The 26187-nt window shown below is 58.0% G+C and overlaps 2 protein-coding genes across 2 annotated transcripts in view; both read left to right on the top strand.

Moving 5' to 3' along the window:
- The first annotated feature begins 56 nt into the window (after positions 1-56).
- SIGMAR1 (sigma non-opioid intracellular receptor 1) lies at positions 57-3487 on the top strand. The gene is made up of 4 exons (XM_040090045.1): positions 57-207; positions 950-1150; positions 1674-1766; positions 2059-3487. The coding sequence occupies exons 1-4, from the start codon at positions 57-59 to the stop codon at positions 2283-2285; spliced, it is 672 nt and encodes a 223-aa protein (XP_039945979.1). The 3' UTR covers positions 2286-3487.
- Positions 3488-9378: 5891 nt separating this feature from the next.
- The window catches only part of ARID3C (AT-rich interaction domain 3C), a 17147-nt gene continuing 338 nt past the window's right edge, over positions 9379-26187 (top strand). The window contains exons 1-6 of the mRNA XM_040089973.1: positions 9379-9642; positions 20843-20915; positions 24551-24734; positions 24942-25186; positions 25493-25762; positions 25943-26032. Of these exons, the coding sequence (XP_039945907.1) occupies positions 9379-9642; positions 20843-20915; positions 24551-24734; positions 24942-25186; positions 25493-25762; positions 25943-26032 (1126 nt within the window). The remainder of the gene's footprint in view (positions 9643-20842; positions 20916-24550; positions 24735-24941; positions 25187-25492; positions 25763-25942; positions 26033-26187) is intronic.

Consider the following 26187-nt stretch of genomic DNA (forward strand, 5'->3'; position numbering starts at 1 on the left):
GCGGGGCGGTCCCGGCCCGGGTCCTGCTCCCGGCGCCGGGGGCGGCGGAGCGCGGTATGGGCGCGGCGTGGGGGCGGCGGGCGCTGCGGGCCGGGCTGGCGCTGGGCGCGCTGGCGCTGGTGCTGCAGGGGCTGCGCGGGTGGCTGGCGGCCAAGCGCTACGAGTTCACCCCCGCCGAGATCGCACAGCTCGCCCGGCACCACGCGGGTACGCGCCGCCCGTGGGGACGCGGAGGGGCGGCGGGGAGCGGGGCCGAGGAGGGTTGGGAGTGGGGATGCGGATAGGCAAGGGGTTGGGGATGGAGAGAGGAGCCAGGGATATGGCGGGGAGAGGCGGCCTGGGCTGGAAGGGTGAGCCGTAGCGGGGATGAAAGACCGGGAAGAGTCCGGTACGGGGGGCCGGGATCATGGGGGAAATGGGGCCCGGGGCAGGGAGATGGGCCTGGGCAGCAAGACTGGGACAGGGAGGGGGTCGGTACCGGGGAACAGCAACAGGGAACGCGGGGGAAGCGGGGTGGAAAATGGGACTGGAGCAAGGGAGGGATGGGGACCAGGGCAGCGGCATGATCCAACCTGGTTGGAGCTGAAGCTCCAGGTGGGTCAGGCCTGCGGTTTCAGAAGGGGGCTGTCTCCATAGGGCATAGGGAGTTCGGAGCTGCATGTCACCAGGGCAGGGGCACTGTCGCCTTCCTTGGGTCTCCCATATTGCCCAGCGCTTGGGATGGGCTGTCTGGACCGGAGCACTCAGTGCCGCTTATCATCCATCACCATCCAGGGAGGCGGTGGAGCTGGGTCAACAGGAGCTGAGGGCTGGAGAGGGGATTATCTTTCCTAGGCAGACCTCTCAAGGGGAGTGCTGAGACCCTGTGGCTATGCAGGGGATGCAAGGGGGGGGTGTTCGGCTGAGCTTGTTCAGTGCCAGGGACTTAAAGTGACCCTGGGTGCTGCAGGGCTGGACCATGAGCTGGCTTTCTCCAAGATCATTGTGGAGCTGCGAAAGAAGCACCCAGGCCACATCCTGCCAGACGAGGACCTGCAGTGGGTGTTCGTGAATGCGGGCGGGTGGATGGGCTCCATGTGCCTGCTCCATGCCTCCCTCACTGAGTACGTGCTGCTCTTCGGGACAGCTGTTGACACCGGGGGACACTCAGGTGAGCAGGAGGACCAGGCTGCTAGGCAGGGGTGTTCTCCAAGCTATTTCTACTTCACTCTTCCAGGTGCAGCTGGCCATGATATGGCCATGGTATGCCCAGCACAGGGAGCCCACTGCTTCACTGCTTGTATGGGGTGAAAGGTGCTGGCCAAACACTCCCTGCAAGGGGATCAGCCCCAATGGTGTCCTGCAGCATCTGCAGGTCCCTGTGTATGACATGCTCTGTGGCCAGGACTCTGCATCCGGCTGGCAGGCGATGGCGGGTATCTCATCTCCCAGTGCTTCAGGAGGGAGCAACTGCCAAAGCTGGAAATGATGGGGCTTAAGGACACTAAGCAGCCCTGGCTGGTGGTATATGGCTCTTCACACAGACAATGAGGGCGCCAGAGCCGTTGGTACTTCTTGCTGTATTGAGGCACTGGGGCTGCCAACCTGACCCCCCTGCTCCATAATTCAGACCTGGGCTCCTGTGCTGTCCCTGGCAGGGATACGCTGAGCCAGCGTTGTCTGTCCTCCCACAGGTCGCTACTGGGCAGATATTTCTGACACCATCATCTCGGGGACATTCCGGCAGTGGAAGGAAGGGACCACCAGAAGTGAGATCTACTATCCAGGTGAGTGCAGCAATATAGTGACCTCTGGGCTGCATCCATGTCTTTGGGGCACAGCCATTTGCTGTTGTAGAGGCCCGCCCTTAGAGCTGGCAGAAGCCAACAGCTCAGAACAGAGCAATTTGGGTCCCCAGTGGCACATCCCAGTGTCTTAGTGGATGGCAGTAAGAGAAAAGGGAGCAAGGCTGGGGTTGGGGTGGAAGGCTCAGCCCTGCAAGCCCTAATCCCGTGTGTCCCATTTGGGTGTGATATGGGGCAGCCACTTGAAGCCATGCTTAGTTGTGTGTTTTGGCAGGGGACACCATCGTGCACCAGGCAGGAGAGGCCACATCCGTGCAGTGGAGTGCGGGCACCTGGATGGTGGAGTACGGCCGGGGCTTCATCCCCTCCACACTCGCCTTTGCCCTGGCTGACACCCTCTTCAGCACTCAGGACTTTGTCACCCTCTTCTACACCCTGCGTGTCTACGCAAAGGGCCTGCTCCTGGAAGCAAATGCCTTCTTCAGCACCTTTGGGTGCTGAGCCCGTCTCACCAGGGCACCCTGCTGAGCCCAGCTGGCTCCTTTCCTCCCGGCCTTTTTGTCTTCTTCCCCAAGCCCAGGTTCTAGCAGAGGCAGCAGGAGATCCCCTGTGCCTTCCCCAAATTGTTCTGTCCTTTCCCCACAGGCCAGCTGGGTGCCAGGACAGAGGGACCTCGGTAGTCACAGCAACACAGAACGTCAGTTCTCTTTGCTATCTGCCTGTCCCTCCTTTCTATCGGAATCATGTCCTGCTTTTCCATCCCTCAGGACTGGAGTGGCCTCGCAGTGTACAAACATCTCTGTGTGCCCTCAGCATGCAGTGGGAGAGAAACTGGAGCTGGCTGTCCCCAGGCCCCAAAAGATTTCCTCAGCTCCTGAGACATCAGGGGAGTGATGCTGCCTTTGGGGCAGGTTGCACAGGGTAGGCCAGACCAAAGTGCCCATTGCAGAGGTCAGCCACTAAGTCCCCCATGTCTCTGGCAGCCTGCCGGGACTGCGGGCAGCGCAAAGTGCTGTGTCCAGCTGGCAGCGTCTCCCGTGGCTCCATCCCTGCTGATGTGGGTTGGCAGCACACAGTGTCACCCTGGCACGGGGCAGGATCAGCACTGGGACCCCCTGGCAGTGGGAGGGCCCCCTGCTCCCCTGCATGTCGTCTGCCCTTGGGGATGGCTGGGGCTGGAAGAGGGTTGCTTCCCCACAGTCCTCTCCCAGCAGTGCCCCCCAGGGGGGAAACCCACCGTCTGTCGCCTTAATGGAGACCCCGTTCTGCGTGGCCTCTTGGCTATGCACATACCTAGTGTCCTTGAGTGCCCAAATGTCTGTACTAGCTCAGGATGGGATCTCGCCCCTCAAAATGCTTCCCCCGGCTGTGAGACACCCTGGGGACAGGCACTCTGCTTGGCTCCCGGCATGGGATCCCGGTTGCCAAGAGAGTGCTGTAATCCTCCTGCCAAACCCAGCTGTGCACCCTGCTTGCACCCCTGTGGTCAGACCCGTGTGAGCTCACTGCTTGGTGGAGGGCCTTCACCTCCATTCTGCTGCCAAACACACGAGTGTGTCCCTGGCCACCCAGGCCTGTAGCATGTTGATCCTACTGCTCCCTGGACTGTCCCTGTTCTGCTGACCAGCAGCCCTGCACATGGGCTAGTACTTAATTTGCTACCTGAAAAGAGATGCCAGTAATAAAGCTGTTCATCCCACATACTTGCGTCTCTGGAAGAGTCTCTGAAGCATGTGGAACCCTGCCACGGTGAAGGCCAGCTCCAGCCTCAACAGCTGTCCTGCTGACAGCTGGGTGTCTCCGGGGAAGCTGGAATCATCCCACTCATGGTCCTGGGAGCTGGGGGTATAGTTCTGGGCAGGATCAGCCCTGTCTCAGCTCCTGGGGATTGGCAGAAGATGGTGCTGTTACTCCTCTTGCCGCTGCGGTCACTGGTGACTGAAAGCCTGGGCTGGTGCCAGGTCCTTGCTTCCGTGGGTGATCCCAGACCTCCGCAGGCTCCATCCTTTTGAGGGATGGGATAGTGGCAGTGCTGAGTCTGGGCCCCTGAGAGTGGTTGGAGCCACACAAAGCAGGTGGTTTTGAGAGGTTTGCACACACACCGTCAGACACGTCACGCTGTGTGTATGTATGTATTTGTGTGTTTTCACAGGTTGTGTGTGCATATAGGTAGAATAGTTTTCAGGTGGGTGTGAGCACAACAGGTGGGGCTGGCACACATTTATAAATTGGTTGAACATAGGTTGAAAAATCGGGCATCTGTCCATACAGAGCAGCTGCAGGTGTGTGAATGCTGGGGCGCAGGTGGGTAGGACGTGTGTGCATGGGTGTAGTGTAGCCAGAAGAGTTTTGTTCCTCCGAGTGTGTGTGTGTGCCCATGCAGGTGACACAAGTATGTCACACCTGCGTGTGCACAGCCTGCAGTGCACACGGCAGCAGGTGTGCACCCTGTGCGTTGGTGGGCGGGCAGGCTGTGTTTGCGTGTGTGTGTGAGCGCACACGGGCAGGCTCTGTGTGTGCACATGCGTGTGTACCTGTGGGCTACCAGGCCTCCCTGGCCCCACACCAGGCCTGTTCCTGGGGTTTGGCAGGGCCCTGTTGGGGAACACGAGCAATCCCACCCGAGCTGGCCTGCGCAGCAAGGCGCTAACTCAGCAGCTCGTATCAATACCGCTCCACTTACAGCGAAGGCCGCGTAATGAAAATCCGATGGGCGCGCTGGTGGGAGTAAATAAGTATGCCATTAAAATAAGAAAATCAAAGCTCTGGACAGGTCTTTTCTCTTGCCCATTGATTTCTTTTATTACGGAAATATTGCTGCTAAATAACATTAGTGTGAACAATCTCAGCAGTGTTTTCTGTAGCACCCGTGTCAATAACCCCATCCTGGGCGGGGGATCCCCCCCAGCCCAGCTGCAGGGCCAGCAGCCCTGAGCATACAAAAGGCTGCTCTGGGGGTTCTTTCCTCAGCATTCCCAGCTCAGCTGGCATGAGGAAAGAAACCGTGACAAGCCAAGAAACCACACAGCATGGGGTGGCTCAGGCAAATGCCAGCAGGGTGGAGCTGGGCTTAGACCCAGGACTCTGGCTGCTCTGCTGCAGCAGGAGGGGTTGTCCCCACCCCAGCACCAAGCACTGAGTGCCAGGCATTCATTAAAGGGTCACAAAAAGCATTCCTTTGGTGGCTGCAACCTCTTAATCAGGTGTCTCCAATGACCAGCAGAGATGAGAGGAGTTCTGGACAAAGCAAGTTATGCAGGCTGCTGGAGCCTCTGCCTCTTCTTCCTGTGCCTCCTTGTCCATGCCCAAGTCCATGCTGGCCTGACCCACCTACCTGCAGCTTTGCCATCATTTGGTTCTCATGGAGAGACTGAGGCACAAGTTGGAAGCTCATCTGCAATCACCCAGCTGCAGCACAGCCCTTGTGCCAGGACCAGGGCTTGCCCCTTTCCCCCTTGGCTGCCCAGGCACACAGCATCCTTCAAAATGCCCACAGGCAGCAGGTACTCCTTGGAGAGACAGAAGATGTGACCAGGACACATGGGAAATATGCACCCTTTGGTGTCCAGAGGCCAGATGAGACCCCAGGGCACCTCAAAGGGCACCAAACCCTTAGGGAGTGGCTGGAGATAGGCAAGGAGTCAGCCATGGGCACCTGCACTCTGGGTCTGGTAGACCCCAGTCCCAGCTGAAGCAACCACGAGTGGCACCCCCCCACAGCTGTCACCAGGACAAATGCAGATCGCTGCCCTCCTAACACCTTCCCCCTGCAACCTGCTTTATCTTGCTGTCCCTCCACATGCAGTGGGTATTGATCAGCCCACAGGATCTATCTCTTGATTTCTTCTGTGGTCTCTGTTTCAAATATTTCTCACACTGCTCCGCTGTCTGCTGTGCCCATCTATACCTCCACTACCTATCTGTGCCACCTCAGCCGCAGCTGTCAGTTGCCACTTGGTGAATTTCTCTCCAGCTGGGAGCACCACCAGACCCCATCAGTGCAAAATAATTAGCGGGGGGGGCAAAGGGGACACAGTTCTTCTTGCTTGCTCCGAGGAGAGCCTGAGCACGCCCATACTTCATGACACATGTTCAGAACCCCAGAGCTGTTACCACTGTGAAGGTTCTAGAGAGGATTTGAGTAGGACAGGCCCCTTGCTGGCCATGCCCAAGGCAAAGGGACACGCTGCACCTCCTGGAGATCTCGGTGTTGCCACTAGCTGGCCCGGGTGCTGAACTGACCCAAGCACCCCAACTCCTCTGCCTTGCAGGGGGAGACCCTCCCCAGACACTTGGGCTCCTGTTGGGCCATGGAGAAGTCGCCACATCTGTCCCACCCAGCCAGCCCAGCCTTCAGTGCGCAGGGGATAAGGCACAGCCCAGAGCAGAGGGTGCAGCACACTGGGTGCAAGGCAGCAGCACAGGGAGGTGAAGCTGCTGCCATGTGGCATGGGGTCCTAGGCAGTAAGTCCTGAGAGTCATCTGGTCCTATGGATCCCTCTTAAATAGGGCCCGGTCTCATCTTCTCAGTGGCAATTCAACAAGAGTGTCACACTGACTAGCACTCAGAGGGGCTGGCAAGCACCAAGAGGTCCCTGCCTCTGCTGCAGCGAGATGGGATAGGCCAGTGCAAGCTACAGCTGTCCAGCCCTGAAATAGGATGGCCGACAGCTAATTTATCTCCTGTGCAAAGATAAACAGCGCCTGGGGGCCCTGCGGGGTCGGGAGCTGCCCTGTGCTCCCAGGGAAGAGTCTGATTTTTCCAAGAGAGCCTCCCTGATGAGCACGGTGCACTATGTCAAATGCTGCTGAGGTGCCAGGAGCTTAAGGAGTCCTGAAAGGCACCACAGCCATGGCAGGACACGGGGTGGTTTCTCACAAGATGTTCATAGGGAAACTGGAGGGCAGAGAAGCAGCAGCTTTTCTCCACAGAGGGAACTGGTGAAAGGGGCAGAGCTGGGCCATGGAGCCCGAGAGCAAAGTCTGCTCCTGCCACCAGCATGGTTAGCAGCTGTTTTTCCTTAAAGTGCTTGGAGAAAAAGAGAGGACTTGGCTCATGCTGGCTGCCCCTGACCCCTGCAGCACACAGGTGGCAGCAGAGGGGACAGAGCCACCAGCCCTTGCCACCCAACCTCCTGCCATCCCATGCCACCAAAACCCAGTGCAGCAGTAGGAAGTGTCAGTGACAAACTGCTCCGGCTGTGGGATGGGATCAAAGCCACTGTCCCTTGTGTCCCAGTGTGGTGGGGTAATGGTATTGCCCAGGCGTCATGCAAACCCTGCAGCTCTCCTGGCCAAAAGAAGCCCAAGGAAGAGCAGGCGCTTCCTGTGCCTCCTGGCAAAGTTTCCTCCATAGAGAAAGGAGTAAAGAAAATCTGGCAGACAGGCAGGTGGAGGTAGAAAACCATCTGGGGATGCTGCCAGTGGGCAGCGCCCAAGGCAGAGAGCTGCTTTGCTCTCACCTCATCTTACATCCTTGTGTGACATCTGCGGATCCCCTGGTGCCACAGTTTACCCCACTGCAAGCAGGGTCACCGCGCAAGCCAGGAGCATTGAGCCACTCCAGTGACAGGGAAACATGGCCTTGTTCTACTCATGCCAGGAAGCCTCTTTGGGCATCCAGGGCACATTACAATCTGCCCCCTTTGGCCAGGGGCCAGGCACCCACAGCACAAACCACAAAGTCCCTTCAAAGTCCCAGGCTGAGGGTCATGGGTCGTGCTGCTGTGATACCCCCGCCCTCAAGGATGGAGCTCAGGGTTCAGCACCTGGAGCTTGCCTCAAACACCCCTTCGCGCCTGCACACGGATTGGTAGCATGAGCACACACACCCGCTTCCCCCAAAGAAGCGCATGTGCACACGCCTGCCCCTCCGGCCCCTCCCAACAGAGATTGCACATACCAACAGGTGAACACACGAAATGCACACACCCAAGCTCACCGTGGACATAGATAGGGCACTTATTATTGTCCCCAAGAGCAAGCACACACGTGTGAACACACTGCAGACGCTCAGCCCCTCTAACAGTGCACAGGGCTTCACACATGCGAGCGTATGGTTACTGCTCCAGGTGAAGGACACACACCCCCACACGCAACCCCAGGGCACACACACACCTTAGACACCGGGCACACTCCTGTCGGCGTGTGGGGGCTCCCATACAGACACGCGTAATGCACTCACTCCTCGCACAGTGCGCAGGCACAGGTGTGCTCAGACGCCCTGCACACACACGTGTCGGGGAAGGCTCATCCCGCTGTGCACGCTTGTACGCATGCAGGCAACAAACACACACACACAGAAAGACCCTCTAAAAGGTGTGCGATGGGTGCAGCGCCCGCTTACACGCGTGTGCACAGACCCCTCTCACACCCCTCCTTCCTTCACACTCCCTTCCCCTCACACCTCTGTGAGCACAGCCTGCACACGCCCCCACGCACTCCCCTTGTCCAGCACCCACACACAGACACAGTCTGGGGGTCGCCCAGCCCGCCGCGCCGCCGCCCCCGGCCCCTCTCGCGGGCCCGCGCAGGGCGGCCCCGGACCGGCTCTCGGCGGGCCAGTCCGGGGCGATCCCCCGGGACTGCCGTAAGCCCAACCCTCCCTGGGTGACTCCCTAGACGTTCGCTAGCAAATGGGAGCGGGGAGGGGTGTTGCTGTCTGACTGCCACTTGTTGCAAAAAAAAAAAAAAAAAAAAAAAAAAAAAAAAAAAAAAAAGAGAGAAAGAAAGAAAAGAGGGAAAAATCCCACCCACCCTCATCTGCTGCGGAATAAAAGAAATATCGGCGGGCGCGGCGCCATGTGAGCGGCGGGCCGGGGCCGGGACCGGGCGGAGCAGCCGGCCGTGCCCCCCGGGACGGCGGGGCGAGCCCCGGGCGGCGCTCGGAGCCGGCGGCATGGTGGAAAACCCCAGCCTGGCGGCCAAACCCGCCCTGGTGAGGGACGGAGCGGCCGGGGGGGGTCCCAGCGACGCGGGGGTGCATGGCGGGAGCGGGCTCGGGACACCCGGGTTGGACAGGGAGCGGGATCGGGGTCGCCGGTGAGAGGGGAGGGGGGTCCCGAGAGGAGACGGGCCCCCGGTGAGACCTTCCGGCGGGATCGGGACGGCGTCCCCGGCGGGGACGGGGCGGTGCGGGGACTCGGTTGGAGAGGGTTCCCCGTCGGGGCAGATGTCTCCGTTGGGACCGGGGAGGGAAAGGGTCCTCGGCAGAGCGCGGTTCTCAGTGGAAGTCCCGGCAAGACATGGGTCCCCAGCGGGATGGAGGAAGGAGGCTCCCGAGGTCGGACCCGTCCCCGGTAGGAGCGGGGATGTGGTACCGGAGGGCCGGGTCCCCTGCGGGGCAGGGTGCCGGGTGGTCCCCGCCGGGAAGGCAGCCCCTCCGGCGGCGGGAGCCGCGCCCGCCGCCGCGACGGTTCCGCGGGCAACTTTTGGGCAAGGCCCCCGGGAGCGGCGGGGAGAGCGGGCGGGGTGGGGGATGCTTCCTCCCCTCCCTCCGGCTCGGCGGCAGCGCTGAGGCCGTGCCCTGTGCCCGCAGCCGGCCGCCCCGCCGCGGGGACCGGGGGCGGCGGGGGGGCTGCGCTTGGCGGCGGTGATGGAGAGCCTGCAGCGGCAGCAGGCGGCCCGCCTGGCCCGCGGCCCCGACGGCGCTCCCCGACGGCTCCCGGTGGAGCCTGGTCCCGGCCCCGGGCCGCCGCCCGCCGCTCCCCGTCGCCGCCCGGCCTCCGGCCCGCGCTCGCCCGCCGCAGCGGGGGAGGAGGACGAGGAGGAGGAAGAGGAAGAGGAGGAAGAAGGGGAGCCCCGCGACCCGCCGCCGCCCCAGCACCACGAATGGACCTACGAGGAGCAGTTCAAGCAGGTAGGGAGGCATTGCTGCCCCGGCACCGGCTGTTCCACCAGGCGTCCCCGGTGTCCCCCCATGGTCCCTAAACTCGGGTTCAGCTTTCCCTGAATGGACACTTCTGATGCCCCCCCCACTGCTTCCAAACCCTATCTGCGTCCCACCTTAAATGGGTAACAACATGCCTCAGCCCAGATGCACCCCAAGCAGACATCCTCCATATCCCCATTAACACTACTGTGATGAAACCCTAAATTAAATCCCCTTCTCCTCCCCTAAATGGGTTCGCCCTGAATGCACCTCCCTGCCCCAGTCCCTAAGCCCTGTCCTACCCTATAGGCATAATCATCATCCTATCATCGTGCTCCCCATCTCCCTTCTGCTACCAAACCCCATTTCAACCCTGCTTCGTGACCCCACCTCGCTGGTGTACCCTGTGCCTGTCCACAGGCCCTGCATCATCACAGCGTGTCCAGTGTCCCGGCATCTCTCTGTGCCCACCCTGCTGCCAGGTACATCCCTTGTGTTTTCAATAACAGGTAGAACAGGCTGACCCCTGTCCATGGAGGTTTTGCAGAGATGAAAAAGGTCAAGGTGTGTGGAGTGGGCTCTGGTGTGTGCTCACCCCAAGGAGCTGGCAAGCCATGGATCTGACTTGCCTTGTGTTTCTGCAAGGGCCAGGGCATATTATCGTTGGTCAATGCAGCTCACTAATTTCTTTGTACTGGAGGGAGTAGCACATACACCCTCTCCCCTCATTCCTGGTGGGTGTAGGGGAAACGCTTTTGCAACTGAGATCTGGCACGGGGAAAGGGCTTCAGGAGCTCATATATAGGATGGAAGGAAAGTATCCCTGTATTTAATGCATGTAGATCTCAGCTGAGCTGTTCTGTGCAAGGAGTGCACAGTGCCAGGGCAGGTTTGTGTTCCCCGTGCACTCGGCTTCATTGTGACGGAGAGAGAAGCACAGTGGGTGGCACGGAAGATGTGGTGAGCGGGTAGAACAGACAGAGAGCTGTTGCATGGCTTTTTAGGATGGCACTGCTCAGCGACAGGAGGATGAGTTCTGGCAGGAGAGGAAGGGAAGAGCAGCAGGGACCCTACTTTTGGCTGCTGTGGGGACATGCTGCTGTCTTTTCTGTTTCACATTGCTCAACACGTTGTTATTTGGGGGGGGGGGGGGGTGTGCGGGGCTCATTCCCTGCCTACAAGGCAGCAGGTACAGGGCACGGGCAGCACATGCCCCCCGGCCATGCCCGGGGATGCTGCCAGTGCCTGACACTGCCTTGAAGCAGCCCGGGGAGGGCCAGTGTGGGTGAGCTGCACAGGCCAAACAGCTCGTCCGGGAAGTGTTACATTACACCCTGCTGCACAGAAAAAGGCTGACTGTCCGGTTCCCGGGGTCAGCCGGGAGGTGGGAAGCAGCTCCTCCCTCCCGGGGAGGCTAGGAAAGCATCCCCGGCATTTCTCGTCCTTCAGCCTCCTGCCCTGCCCCTGTCTGGGGCTGCCCTCACTCCTTGTGCAGGGCAGGAATGTTGTGAGTAGTGGTAGAGGGATGACAGGAGAGGTTGGGGTGCACGATAGATCCTGCCACAGCTTCCCAGGGTGAGAGCTAGCTTGTTCCTTGTTTGCTCTCTCTGGGTTTTTCCAGCCCTGACTGGAAGTGATGGACCCCTCATCCAGAGCCACACACCTGTGTTTCCCACCTTGCGGCATGTCCCAGCCAGCCCAGGGAACAACGGGATGTCCTGCAGTTTGGAACAGGCTGCGGTGCCAGCTGGCTTTGGAGTTTGCAGGGTGGCTGTCACTCCTGTCCCTCCCCTGAGATCATGCAGGAGGGGACATACCCCTGCTTGGGAGGAACATATCCCTGCTGGGTCCTCTCCAGGCTGCAGGGCTGTGGCTCACCCAGCCTGGGGAACAGGTTCTCCACTCTCTGCAGGGACTTAGTGGGGAGGGTGGCTGTGCTTCAGCTTTTGGAGGTTTCCCAGGGGCTGGGCTGTGATGCTGTGGGGGAGGTGGGGGGGGGGGGTAGCAAGTGTCTGCTGGAAAGCTGCTGGGGCTGTGGCAGTGTGGTTATGGGGGTCCTGGAGCTGGAAAGAGACCCTATAGTAGCCAGAGCTGTATTTCCCACATGGACTCCCTGCTTGAAAATGCCCAAGTCATCATGCCGTCACTCATGGCATTAGTGGGGTTCAGGGCTTGGCCCATCTCTCATCCTCCTGGACTGGGGGCACAGCTAAGTGAACACCAAATCCAGGCTGTTTGGCAGAAAGTGGGCAGGTAGAGACTTCTCCATCTCTCTGCAGTGAGGAGGACGCCTTGATGGGGATTGGGTGGGAGGTTGGTGCAGGACCAGCTGGGGAAGGGTTTCCACTGAGCGCAGTTCAGAAAATGGGAGCAGAAGACAAGGTGCTTGTGGCAAAACCCACAAGGTTAATGGGCAAATGCTGCTTTGCACAGAGGAGCTTTTTGGGGAAATACCCCACATTGTGTGCTGTAGTTTTATGTGCTTCCTGAGGCACTGGTTTGGGGAGGGGGGGGTTGGTGAGACCTTTGCTCTGACTGGGAGGGGTGCTGTAATGTTGCGAGGCTGGGAGACCCCCTCACCCCTGCCTCTTGCATCAGCCCCCGGCGACGGTTTATGTACATTGATAAGGACACATGGGTAGAGACCTGGGCAAAGGTCTGGGAGGTCTCCACACCCAGGGCTGTCAGGCAGACCCAGCCCTGAGGTGGGGGGCACCAAGTGGGGTCTGATTATGCATTAGCCATGAACCCCAGCTTCCGTAAGGGCTGGGATACCTACAGGTTTTAATTCTGTGGTGCTGCATTATGTTTGACTTGTAGGGTATCGGTAAGAGTCTGGCATTTCTGCTGCCAAGCTACATGCCATGAATTCAGCTGTCCCCCTAGGGAAACCATGCATATAGACAGGGATGGGTGCGCTAGTTTCCTCTAAATGATAGAACAACAGTACCAGAACCCGGGGCTTCTCCGTCCCCTGGGGCAGAAGGGACTCAAACATCTGGGCTTTGCATCCAGCTCTCTGTTAGTGGAGTGTTTGCTGACAGGGAGGATGCCCTCCCTGCCAGGGCCCCTCCGGCACGTTCACACCCATCTGTGAATGTGGGGATCAGGATCCTCTGAAGCTCCTTCCTCCCGGCCTAGGAGCAGCTGCAGTGGGTGAGCCCCAGCCATCCCTTTAGGAACTCCAAGGTGTCTCACAGGTAGCCTCAGTGGTTAATTTCAGGGTGCCTGGTTTTGCTAGCAGCTGTTTGCTCTTATCCTCAGCTTAACCCTGGCGTGGCTGTTCCTCCTGCCCTGCCTGTCCCTGATGCCAGCAGTTGCCTCTTGCACCCACCCACCTGTCTTTAACGTCCATTTAGGGAGGACGCCAGCTGTGAGTGTGTGCGCTCGCATCTCAGAGCCTGGAGGTGTGTGCCCCTACACACCTCAAACAGACAAATACCTCCTTGTGCTAAAGAGGGTCATGCCAAAATGGGATGTAAGGGTCTGTGGTGTGGACCCCCCAACTCTGTCCTTATTGCTTTCTCCTGTGGTGTTGTCCCTGGGGATGGAGGAAATAGAGGCAGGAATGTTCAGAGAATGGAGGAGGCTGAAGAGGGAGACTCTGAATTAGAGGGTCTCTGGTTACACTGCAGAGGCAGGGAGAGGGAAATGGACACAGTGTGTTTGCCCCTGTCCATGTCTGCCTGGAGGCTTTTCTCCAGCAAACCTGTAAGCAGAGCTGTGCCCCTAATCTGGGACCTGGAGTGGGGAGGTGGCATCAGCAGCAAGGGTCAGTGTGCTAACCATGGAGCTCCAACAGCTCTGGCAACCCAGCAGCAGTGGAGGGAACAGGATAGGACAGGGGGGTTGCTGGGGTGTGCCTGGAAGGGCAAACAGGTGTTCTGGGTGTGTGTGTGCCCACAGACCAACCTGAGTGTGTGCATCTATATAAATACACATGTAAGCGTAGGGGTGCGTGTGTGCATGTGACTGTGTAGCAATCCCTGGGAGACTGTGTGTCTGTATGGATCTACAGGAGCATTCAGAGTGTGTGTGAACCCATGGAAGTGCTGGAATGTGTTTATGGATCCATATGAGCACACAGGTGTGCGTGGATTCAAATGGCTCTCTGTGTGTATGGCACCATGTGTGTGCCCACACAAGTCTGAACACACCCGTGTGCATGTACAGGCACACGTGTGGTGTCCCAGTGCATTCCTGTACCAGTGTCACCGTGTTGGAATTGCATGGACCCATGGGTGCTTGAGGCAGGGTTTGAGGGCTCTGCCCCCTCCAAGGCCCCCTCTTGTCCAGCCTACTGTGCTGGGCGGTCCTGGCGGTGCCCGTCCCCCACTCCTGTTGCTGCCCCCAGGGCACTTCCTGGCCCCACTGGAGCCTGTGGGATGCTCAGAGCCTCAGAAACTGCCACAACGCTATCTTCCAGCCAGGGATCCAAAGGGTTTGGGATTGGGGCTCCAAAGAAGAGGTGTAAAAACTAGTTGAGGGTGTGAGAATAGCCTCACTGTGGAGGGGAGAGGAACACCATCAGGAACTCATAGTGTGGCTGCTTCCAGCTCCCTCCCCAGCTACTTCGCTGAAATCAGATGCTTTGGGGAGGGTACAACCCCTCATCAACTTGGGCCTCCAACAGTCCACTAATTGGGTTAATAATGGAGGTAAATCTCCTGTGCTGCCAGATAGCTGGGCAGGGCTGGGGGAGGTTGGATCTGAGGTGGCGGACTCTGGTCTCAAGGGGACGGGTGGATGGATGGATGGACGGATGTGCCCAAGGGTTGTGTGTGTATGTGAAGAGTGTGTAGGGATGCATAAGTGTGGACAAGGTCTTCTGTGCGGAGGGGGAGCACATACAGGAGCTGTGTGAGTGTGCTTGAGGGGCTGTTTGTCCAGGATGAGGGTGCACAAGGAGGGTATGGACATGTGTGTGCATCTGCAGAGCAAGCTGCAGTGTGCATGAGTGTGAAGAGGGTGAGCAGACTCTACGTGGGGGCTGTGGAAGCCTGCCCCTGGGGCACAGGGCACCCGCTGGAGATGCCTCTGTTGGTGAGGCTGTGCTCTCCAACATGGCTCGAGTTTATGTCCCATATCTGTGGGAGGGCATGAGTGAGAACCAGGCCCAGATGCTCTTTCTGCTCAAGCACACAGCTCTTTCAGGGGCAAGGCGGGACCTGGGGTTGCTTTCACGGGGTGTGGCTGGGGAGGCCACCAACCTTTCCTTCTACATTGTCCCTTCAGAGAAGTTGCAGGAGGGGGATGGGGCCAGAGGTGTATGGTGGGGAGGGGGATTGAACAGCCCGTGCATATCCCAGGCATGCACACAGCCCCCCGGGTGTGCACCCTATATTCACACAGCCCCAAAGCAGGTGTGTGCGTGCATAGACCCCGACGTGTGCTAGAGCATGCCCTGTGTGCTTACCCATGCAAGTACCATGGGCGTGCGAGTGCGTGTCCCTTGGGGACACCTGGGGTGGTGCTGGTCATGGCCAGGGTCCCATGGCTCCAGACACCTAGTAAGGGATTGAAGGGATTGAAGGGGAAGGATGTCCCATGACTTCAGTCACCCATGGAAGGATCAGGGGCGGGGGGGATGAGAGTGGAGGGGGAGGCGACATGGAGAGGAAAGCGAGGATGGAGGGGGAGGCAGTGGCATAGCAAGCGCTGGTGGGTCAGGGAGGTTAACCCGAACAAATCCGCTCATTGACTCTCTGCCTGCTCAGCCATGAACGAGTAACGGGGCTGATCGTGGGGGACGCGCGTTCTCTGGGAGCCGGGACTGCCTCTCCTGTGCCGCAGCCCTCAGACGGGACAAGGGGCCGCCAGTGATGCCCGTGGTGGCACCACACATCCATGGGCACTGTGTTGCCTCTGACACCAGGCTGTGGGGGACCCATGACAGCACCCCCTGCCTCAGTTTCCCTCCCTGAAGAGCGTGTTAAACAGGAGGCTGGAGCCCCTGTGAGCCCCCCACATCATGCTGGGGCCAGGCTGTGGGTGGGGGGTTGCCGTCCCAAGGCCAGCGCTTGCCAGCAAACCTTGCGCGAGGCCGGGTTAATGTTTGCAGCAGGCAGCCCTCCCGGGAGCGGCTGCGGCGGGAAGGGGGGTTTTAATGACCTGCCGGATCTGCCGCATTATCAGCGCTGATTAAACCTGCCTGCTCTATAAAGCGCCGTTAAATATTAAGCATGATGAAAGGCTTTGACGGGGAACCACAGCGCTGGGAGAGGTCCCCAAAAAGAGATGTCCAGCCACGCTAGTGGGGTGACTGCTGAGGTTGGTGGTGTTGGGATGAGTGAGCACCCTGCACCCCTCAGGGCTGTGGGGACCGGGGAGCAGTGTCCTCCCAACAGCCAGCACCGCCTTCGAATGCAGCCGGCCGTCCCGGCAAAGCCGTCCCATAACCATTAACTTATTAACAACTGGTGGAAGAGGTGAGTGGTGGCTTGCAAGGTCAGGGGGTGGTTTGTGCCTGGCGGGGAGTGAACTGCCCCCCAGCTCTGGCAGAGGGGAGGCGGGGAGGGACCGGCAAACCCTTAGTTCATTGTGGGTGCCCCATGGCAGGGAAGACTCTAACTGTGGATACTGTTGGGATCCCTGTACCTTCGCGTGCTCAAGGCCGTGCCTCAGCTGGCAATGGCCAGATCCTGTGGTTACCTGCGAGGTAAACTGAGGCATGCCAGCAGGGCACAGGGGAGGACACACCAGTGTCTGAGTGCTTTGTTGGGCACCAACCATCTTCCTCGGGAAGGATCTCAGAGGCAACAGTCGGGCTCCAGAGAGGTGCAGTGACTCCAAAACAGTGCATCAGCAGTCAGCCACCCGTGGTGCGTGGCTGGGGGGTGCAGGGAGGTGAGCATTACCTGGGCGTGCTGCGTGACCAGCGGCCAGATGGAAAAATTAGCAGTGTGGCTAATCAATGTGGTGGATATTAAGCAGCTCGGGGTTGGGGGGTTTGCATGGTGGGGGGGAGCTGAGCAGGGTCCAGGATCGATACTGCTCATATTAAGTGGATTGAATCCTGGCTGCTGATCTGAGCCCTCGCTGCCAGCAGGAGGTGGCAGCTGAGCAGGGACTGTGGGGTTCCCACTGAGATCACTTCCCTTGGCAGCAGGGTCCAGGGGGACTGTGTGGGGACTTGCCAGGATGGGGCAAGTTGAGGTGCCTGGGGGGTGGTTTAGCACCTCATCACATCCTTCCTCTGTCTGGGATGTCCACTAGGCTAAGGGGTCTCAAGGACCCAAGCTTCATCTCTTGAAGCCCTCCTGGCTCCAGGAAAGTCACCTCCTGGGTGATTGAGTGGTGCTAACAATGTTACTTAATCGTGGAGAGGAGGAGGAGAAGGAAGCACAAGGCCTATTCACATCCTGTTAATAAACCGTGTTCGACCCACTGACCTTTAACCTGCCTGACAAGCCCCGTTATCCCTATCCCTTTAGGAATATAGATGTCGCCATGGCAATGGGATGACAGGAGGGAGCAGGTCCCAGAGCTGTGCCCAGCTTGGGGCGTGGGATGAGGACACACTAAACTAGTCCTGCACAAGCACCCAGTGACAGGTGGAGGTGGGGTGCTGCTGAGGTTCCAAGGCCAGTGGGGTGGCCAAGCATGGACAGGTCCCCGAGGTGAGCAGAGCAGGGCTGCGCTGCGCATCGGCAGGATATCGATCCCGGGGCTTGACAGTTTAATACTTCCGTTTATAGAGGAGTATAGTTACATCGATGGCGTTAAATGAGTTACTAATTATATCAATACAAACACGATTAAAAGGGTCCTTGCTCATAGGTCACCGCAAGCAGGAGCCACTGGTTGTGTTGCACAACTGCCCTGGGCAAGGCTCAGACCACTGCTCCAAGGCGCAGGGCAGGGGGATGCTCTGGGGCAACGTGTGCCCTGTGGTGTCTGGGGTGCCCATCCATGTGGAGTGCCTGCCTGGGGCTGTGCGTGCATGCTTGGGACTGTACATCCCCTTTTGGAGTTCTGTGTTCCTGTTCGGGGCTCTGTGTGCCAGTCTGGGGTTGTGGATGCACATCCAGGGTTTGTGCGTGCATATATGGGGTTGTGCATGTCTGTTTGGGGTTGTGCACGCATGTGTGGGGCTCTGTTTGCCCATTTGGTGCTTTGCATGCCCAGCGGGGATTTATGTGTGCCTGTCTAGGGTTGTGCACACCTGCCTAGAGTTGTGTGTTCTGTTCTGGGGTTGTTCATGCCCTTCTGGGGTTGTGAGTGCCTGTCCGGAATGTAGATATGGAGGTGTGAATGCCTGTCTGGTGTTGTGTGTTCCAGTCTTGTGTTGTGGGTGCACATACAGACAGCGGGGTGCATGTTGGGCATGCACATTTGGAGTGCGTGCCCATGATGTGGGTATGGGGTTGTGGATGCTCCTGCAGTCTGGTGTGTGCCCATGGAAGTCTGGGCACACACCAGACTGCTGCACATGCCCGTGGGAGGCTGTGCCCTTCCAGATGTGGCCGTGTGTGCCTGTGTAGTGATTTGTGCCTGTGTGGGTTGTGTGTGCATGTGCATCACGGGCTTGTGCACGCTCCTGTTATGTTCTACATGCTCCTGCAGGGCTGTGCACACCAATGCAAGGTTGTGCAGGATTGTACATGTCCATTCCACCTTCTGTGTGGCACTAGGGGGGATCTGTGTCCCTGTACAGGGTTGTGCCTATGCTTGTGTGGAGCTGTGCAATGCCCACAAGGGGCTGTGCACACTCGTGTGGGGTTGAGTGGACTATGCACGTTTGTGGGTTGTACAAGCCCAGGCGTAGTTGTGCCTGCCTGTGTAGGGTTGTATATGCTCACATGGGCTTGTGAACCCCCATGTGGGATTGTGGCAGCCTGTGTGGGGTTGTGTACACCCAGGTGACACATGTGTCCCTGCACAGCGACTGTGTGTGACCCAGAAGACCTCTTCTCCAGCCTGAGCATCTCCAAATCTCATGGAAGCCCCCATGCATCCCAGGCATACCCAAGGGCTGTGCCAGCTTGTCCCCCGTTACTCAGCTCTGCTCTCATCTCCACTTAAAAGCTGACCTTTGCTCCCCGTTTGATGTAATGTGTTTTTGCATCTTAGTGCCCCACAGATAAAAGGTCAGAGGTTAATAAACTGTGGAAAAATAGAACCTGGCCCTTGGAGGTCACACCTGTTTTGAGGGCTGGAGTCGGTAGCAGCCCACTCTGGGTGAGATCCTGCCTGCATTGAAGGGAGGGGAAACACAAGTGGCACCCAGAGTAGAGGTGTGTGGGTGCTGGAGCCCATCCACTGGGTGACCCTTGGGAAGGCTATGGCTTCATCTTGCATTGGGATGAGTGGTAGTTGCCAGTTTTGGGGGTTTGACCCTGCCTTGACAAGCCAGATGTCAGGGGATGTCAAAGCACTTGGTGTGGAGGCCTTCCAGAGGCAGGGATTGTCAGGGAAATGCAGGCAAACCCAGCTGATGCAGCCTTCCTGGGGCAGAAATCAAAGCAGCCTCCTGGAGTTCTGCTCAGAGCCTGACCTAGTTACTGTAATCAATGGCTCAGGCACCTCCTGGAAAAGAGCAGGCGATGAGGAGGGGGCACAGAGCGAGGCAGAGGAACACTGTGGTGGAGACAGACACAGTACTGGCACCCAGGCTTCAGGACACCCTGCTGCATGGAGGGGGTACGTAAGTGGCATCCAGTGAGCAGGGAATAGCAAAGAAGGAACTCCATGGAGCCAGGCAGTCAGCACCTGTGGATACGGTGTGAGTTTGGCAGTTGTACCCCTAGACGAAGTTAGGGACGGACCACACTGCGTTAGGTGTGTCTGTTCAGTGGTGGGAACCGTGGGGGTCTGTAGAAGCCTCCTCACATCCCTGTGGGTCCTCACATTCCCCCATCCCTGCATCCCCACATCTCCATGTCTTTGAAGTCCCGTCACCCCTGCATTCCCATGTCCCTGTATTCATGTGTCCCCATAGCATCCCTGCATCACCCCGTCTCCATGTCTGCTGTGTCCCTGCAACCCCACATCCCTGCATTCCCATATCACTGCATTCATGTATCCCCGTTGCATCCACTCCTGTCCCTACATCCCCGTGTCCCTGCAGCCTGACGATCCTTAAGCACAGCTCCTTTTATCTGTCTGGTGAATGATGTTCTGTGTGGAGGGGGGGGGGGAGGGGGGGGTGGAGGGGGATGTGCTCCCTTTCTATTGGTTTTTAACGGCCTTTCCCAGCGCAATTGTTTTTTAAACGACTCTATTTTGTGCCTGACTTTGTTTTCCAGCTTGCATTTCTTTGTATACGTTTTGGAAATCCATTCTGGACTGCTGAGTTTTGTTTCTTTTCAATGGCTTTAAATTCTTGCCGGGCTTGCTGGGAGGAATTGGTGTCTATAGCGTCTTCGATTGGTGCTAATTTTTCCTTCATGTGCTCTGACTTTTACTGCTGGGCCATCGATCTGGCAGGCTCCAATTTGTCATGGTCACTCAGGTGCTGTGCTGGAATCAGGCGAGCCCAGACTTTTGCATGGAGCCGGCATTTCGTGTCCGTGGTGTAGGGGCTTCACTCGCCTCCCCAGCGCTGTCCCTCAGCTCAGGCTGTGTCCATGTGTCCAGATCATCCAGCACACATAACTATCCCGACAGCCCTGTCTTTGTGTCTGTGCCATCCTGTGCACATGGCAGCCCGGTGCTTGCAGCTCCCTTGGTGGTACGCAGTGCCATGGCCGAGCCAACTTTCCGCCCCAGGATGGGATCATCCCCCGCTGTTCGGATGGGCCTGTGTCCCTGTGAGGGATGAGGGCTGGTGAGGATGCTGGGGGAACGCCGGCACTTGGCAGTGCCAGAGCAGAGCTGACCACGAGTGATCCCGGGATCCTGTCTGGGCTTAGGGTTTGCTAATGCCTCTAGGATGTGATTCTTGCATTTAAGAGGGCGAGGGGCAGGACAAACTGAGGCACAGACTCAGGGTCTCTTAAGCAAAGATTCAAAATGGTCAGTGGTCTGTGGGGAGCCCATGTCAAACCACAGGCATGGGGAGAGCCCATACCCAGGCAGAGGGTGTGTTAGGGGATTTGTTAGTGGTGCACAGAGAGCCTCTTGTTGCTGGCAGAGCAGGCAGGTAGGGCCAGGGGTGATGCCAAGTTCTGGAACAGGCACTGCCCCCCTCTCCATTCTCACCTGCATGTGCTGGGAGCACTGATCCCTCTCTCTCTCTTGCCTCCAGCTCTATGAACTCGATGAGGACCCGAAACGCAAGGAGTTCCTGGATGACCTCTTTGGCTTCATGCAGAAGAGAGGTAAAGGTGGGTGGCTGGGGTGGGTGCCACTGCCCCCCCTGCCTTGGCTGCTCATTGGAGGCTCACGGTGTATTGTTCTCAGGCTCTGAGCTGCTCCAGCTCTCTGCAAAACCCTCAGTCTGGTCTTGTGGTGCTCCTCCTGGGCCTGCCCCCTAACCCCAAGTCAGGGCAGCCGTGATGCCGGTATCCCTTGCCCATTATCGATGCCCAGCAGGGATGCCCATTGGAAACATCTGGTGGGGATGTCCGTGAACATACTCCTTGGTGGCAAGCATTAGCAGCACCCGTTAATGATGCCCATTAACAGTTTTCAGGATGTTTTAGGAATGCCTGGTGGGAGTGCCCTTCAGTGCCCATTAAGGCTTCCTGTTAGCAGAGCCTGGTGAGAATGCCGCCATCGGCATCTCTCAGCGATGCCTAAGATTTGCGGCAGTGGGGCCGGCAATCCGGGCAGCGCCGGACACCTGGGGGTTAAGGGCTCGCCAGCCAACCCATCCTCATCGGAAATCTTTGCTATCGGCATGGGGGGCCGAGCCGGCTCTCGGGGACTCGATAAATGCTTTAACCTTCGCCCTCCCCGGCCGGGCCTGCGACAATTAAAAGTTGCCGAGTGCGGGCGTGTGGCTGGCCGTATTAATTAGAGCCCTTTGCTGGTGTGTGGATTAATGAACAAGCCGCTCGATAGCCAGTAAACCCCAGGCAGAGGTTAATGCCAAGCTAATTAATGGGGAAAGGCTGAGGGAGGTGCAGGAGCTTTGGGGCTGGCTGTGTGTGGGGTGAGGGAGGGCAGAGAGGGGCAATCCACACACCCTGCCCATTGGAAGGGTAGTGAGGGTCCCCACCTGGCTGTGGGGCTGCAGAGATTTTTTGGGGGGTTGGGCTGGGGCACCACGAACTTGTTGCACTCACGGGTGTGTGGTGAGTGGCTGGCACAGCCATAGGGCTCACGCTGGGGCTGTAGGCCATGGATGAGGCTGGGTACTGCCCCATGGGTGCCCCCTGGCCCTGGTGCAGAGCTGTGGGGAGTAAGTGGGCGCATCAGCACTGCCTCGGCCCCCCAGCATCCATCAGCTGTAAGATTCATGGGCTGTTCTCCAGCTTCATTATCTCTCTCTCCAGAGCTAATTAACTCCCTCGCTATTGGGGCTGGCGCTAATTAAGTAAGAGCCTGCTGGTGTGGGGAGGAGGGAGGGAGCCTAATGCTTCCCTGCTTGTGCTGCTTCACATCCCTCTGTGTCTGGATGTCCCAATCCTGTTCCCTCCACCCCTTCTGTCCTGTCTCTCCTTCACGTAGGTGCCATCCCTCTGGGGAGGGCAGGCAGGGTGTGGGTGCACAGGTGCAGGAGTTCAGGGGTGGCTGTGCATGAACCTGTTGGAAGAGACAGGGATTTCGGACTGAGATACCAAAAAGGAAGGGGACAGAAGGACTGAGGGACAAGGACAGCATCTCAGGGGTCATTAAGTGCTGGGTAAGAAACAGCACCCAAGAACCATGGCAGGCGCAGCTGGGGCACCCAGCTGGTGCATGGGTGCATGGGCAGGGGATTGTGGCACCCAAGGTCTTTCAGGTCTGCTCCATGGGCATGGGCAGGGGACTGTGTACCCCTACTCTCTGTCAGGACAGCATCAGCACTGATATTTGTCAGCAGAGTAGAAAATTTGTAGGTCTGAAGAATGGGTTGGGGGGCAGACTGTCTGAGGCCACCTCATGGCACAAGGTCACAGCTGGCCCTGGTGGCTCATGGAGGCGATGTCACCACCATCAGATATGGGGTACAGGCAGTGGGGCAGCTCAGGGCCATGCCCCAATTTCTGTAGCACCTCAAAGGTAGTATTCAGGGAGAGAAGGGCGCTATTTCTGAATTTGCTTACATGGAGGGGCCCCCCCCCCACCTCCAATTTCACCACCAAGCTGAGGGCCCTGCTGATAACACGGGGCTGTTAATCAATCAAGGCACTAATTGCAGCACCACAATGGCTGCATCACCTCCCTGGGCTTTTGTGCCCTTCGCCCGGGCTGGGGCTGAGGCCATCACTCTGTGGGGATGCAGACAGGTGCCTTTGTCAGTGGGACAGGCATTGGCCACGCACCCCGCACAACCCCAAGATTAATGGCGAGGCACCTTCGTAAGCCACCAAGGCTGGAGAGGGGAGAAGAGAAGGGAAATCCATGGACCATTGACTGGGGGCTGAGACCCTGCAAACTCATTGGTATTGGGGGTGAGGGAGAGCCCTCAGATTGGGCCCCCCCGAGGTGATGGGTCTTGTGCCAGCAACCCCGAGCGTGGCTGGTGAGCTACTGACAGCAGATGTCAAGTCAATACCTCTGCCTTTATCCCAGGAGGATAAACTCCTCTCCCCCTTCCCGACCTGGTGAACAACACAGACACACACAGAAAAAAAAAGTTAAATGAACTCAGTAAAAGAATAAAAAGAGCTCATTTTTCAGGCTTATGTGAAAAAGCCAAGCCAATATCAGGGCCATAAATTAGGGATGCTGGAGGATGGCGGTGAATGACGGCTTCGTTTGAGGCGCGAAGCACAGTTGTGACAGCCTCCCTCAGCCAAATGGATGGCTTTCCGATACTGCCTCTGCCTGCCACCTTGCAGGAGGAATAAATATGGGGTGGAATGGCACAGGATGGAGTGGGGTGGAATGGGATGGGATGCTTGTCCCTCCTTTGCCCAGCTTTCAGCAAATGCCCAGAGCATCATCCCAAGGAGGCATGGAGCACAGCAAAGCTGTGGGGTTATTTAGGGGTGCTGAGAAAGTGGGGAGGTCTTTTCAGCCAGACTTGGTGGCTGTGGAGACCATGCTGGTCTATAATGGGCTCACAGAACCCTGGTGAACCCATGTCCCCTTTCCCCATAGCCTCATAGAGGAGGGTGATGCTGGGGCACCAGGGGTTAGGGTATCTACTGAGAGCGGTTGAGGAGGATTTGGAGTCAGGCTTCTTGAAGCAGGGCACTAAAGTCCTTTAAGCAGAGGAAACTTCTGGGACCATCTGTGGGGTAAGAGGATTTTAGGAACTCTTTGGAAGAGTCTGGGGCTGGAACAGAAAACCTCTCCACAGAGAGATGGTAGGGTGAGTCCTCCCAGAAGGGTTGTGTGGGGGTCATCCCTCTTCAGAAATATTATAGGATGGGTCCCTTTTTAAAGTGTAGATGGAGTCTTTCTTTTTGGGGCTCTGAAAGAGCATTACAGAGTGAGTCATTCTAGGATTTTCAGAGAGATTTTGTAGATTGGTGCTGTACATCTGTACAGCTCTGAGAATTGTAGAGAAACAATCTTTTCTAAGGGTATCTGGAGGAGGTACTTTGCCCATCCCACCTTGGCTCCACATTCCAGATGAGACCATACCCAGCCCCACTGACAGCTCCATCAAAGGTGACCTGCTGCCAGCATGCTGGGGTCTCCCCTGCTTTCTGACACGGTGCCACTCTCCCAGGCACCCTGGGGTCCTGTCTGTACCCCAGGTGCCCATGGGTGCTCACCTGGGCACAGAGAGATGCGCCTCCCATTGTGGGTACTTGCAGTGGCAGTGGGGGAAAGGTGGCGACTGTGTTCCCAGGTGCAAAGGGCCCCTGTGGGCTGCCCCCCACACCCTCTTCTGTCTCCTGTGTGCCTCCGGAAGGGACACCGGTGAACCGCATCCCCATCATGGCCAAGCAAGTGCTGGACCTGTACACACTGTACCAGCTGGTGACAGACAAGGGTGGCCTGGTCGAAGTCATCAACAAGAAGATCTGGCGGGAGATCACCAAGGGCCTCAACCTACCTACCTCCATCACCAGTGCTGCCTTCACCCTCCGCACACAGTGAGTGCCTGGCAGTGCGGCAGGCGGGGGACACCTGCCCTGGAGCACCACTGGCTCAGGTGTCCCAGAGCCCTGGATGGGGTCTGACATGGAGTACCACAAAAGTAGTTGGAGGGCTCTGCTCCCTCCCAAGGGCGTTTTGCTCATCAGGGGGCTGGCTGAGAGTTGCATGACTGTGGGTCTCCCCCTGGTTCTCTCCCCATGCAGATACATGAAGTACCTGTATCCCTACGAATGTGAGAAGCGGGCACTCAGCTCTCCTGGAGAGCTGCAAGCTGCCATCGACAGCAATCGTCGGGAGGGGCGGAGGCAGACTTTTGGCACAGCACTCTTCAACTACTCACCAGCCAGCACCCCAACCCTGCTGGGCACCCCCAAAATGCCTCTGCCAGCTCTTAGCATCTCCACACACAGCTGTGGCCAGCTCAGCCAAGTGCACAGCATTAAGAAAGGTGGGTGAGGGTCCCATCTGCCCAGCAACGACCATCTCTTCCCAGGGATGGACACTGCTCCAGCAGCAGGGATGTCCCATCTGCTCTTGCCCTTTTTGCTTTGGGTAAATAGGAACAATGTTGTTCTTTTAATCCCTTTCAGGGAGTGAAATAAGTTTGTTTTCCCTGGCTTTGGAGAAAGACCAAGCCCAGATGTTGGGAGTAGTGGCTTGTCCTGCCCTGTTGGTGGTGGTGGAGTTGGCACCACTGGGTGTGGTGAGGTGGGGTGGCAATGAGGGTCCTGCTGAGCTCTCTTGGTCGTTGCAGAGGACGGAATGCTGGCAGCATCGGTGCCGGGGCGCATTGCTATCCCAGTGGGACTGGCCAGCCACCATCTCACAGCAGCCCAAGCAGCAGCTGCCTCACAGGCAGTGGTGCTGGAGCAGCTGCGGGAGAAGCTGGAGACAGGGGAGCCCCCGGAGAAGAAGGTGGCCCTGACAGCGGAGGAGCAGCAGCGGCTGGTGCAACATGCACTTCAGCAGAACCTCCTGGCTATGGCTTCCCAGTTCCCCATGAATGTCAAGATCTCCAACCGAGGTAATGGGATGCAACACTTCAGCCTTGGTCATCCCTTTCCCTGGCACCTGAGGTGGGAGCAACAGCAGCAACTGAAGAGGAGTATGGATGCCCAGAGGGACTGGGTCCCAGCTTATCTGTCGCAGACAGGTTCTTGTTTCTGTTTCGCTTAACACTCATATTGGTATTTCCTTTCCCCAGATGACAGACAGGAGACCGCATTGAACCTGTCCACCAACAGCATTAGCAGTATCAACATGTCAATAGAAATAAATGGAGTTGTCTACACAGGTAAATAGAAGGGCCGCTTGGCCCGTGTAATTGCGGCCGGGAAATCCAATAACTTATAGCCACTGCCTGGCCAGCAAGTCCTTCCTTCAATCTGATGTCTTTACTATAAAATCCATCGTAATGAAGTGGCAGGGCTTGGGAAGAGGGGGCAGGAG

Source organism: Hirundo rustica, chromosome Z, assembly GCF_015227805.2.
Source record: "Hirundo rustica isolate bHirRus1 chromosome Z, bHirRus1.pri.v3, whole genome shotgun sequence".
Classification (NCBI taxonomy): Eukaryota; Metazoa; Chordata; class Aves; order Passeriformes; family Hirundinidae; genus Hirundo; species Hirundo rustica.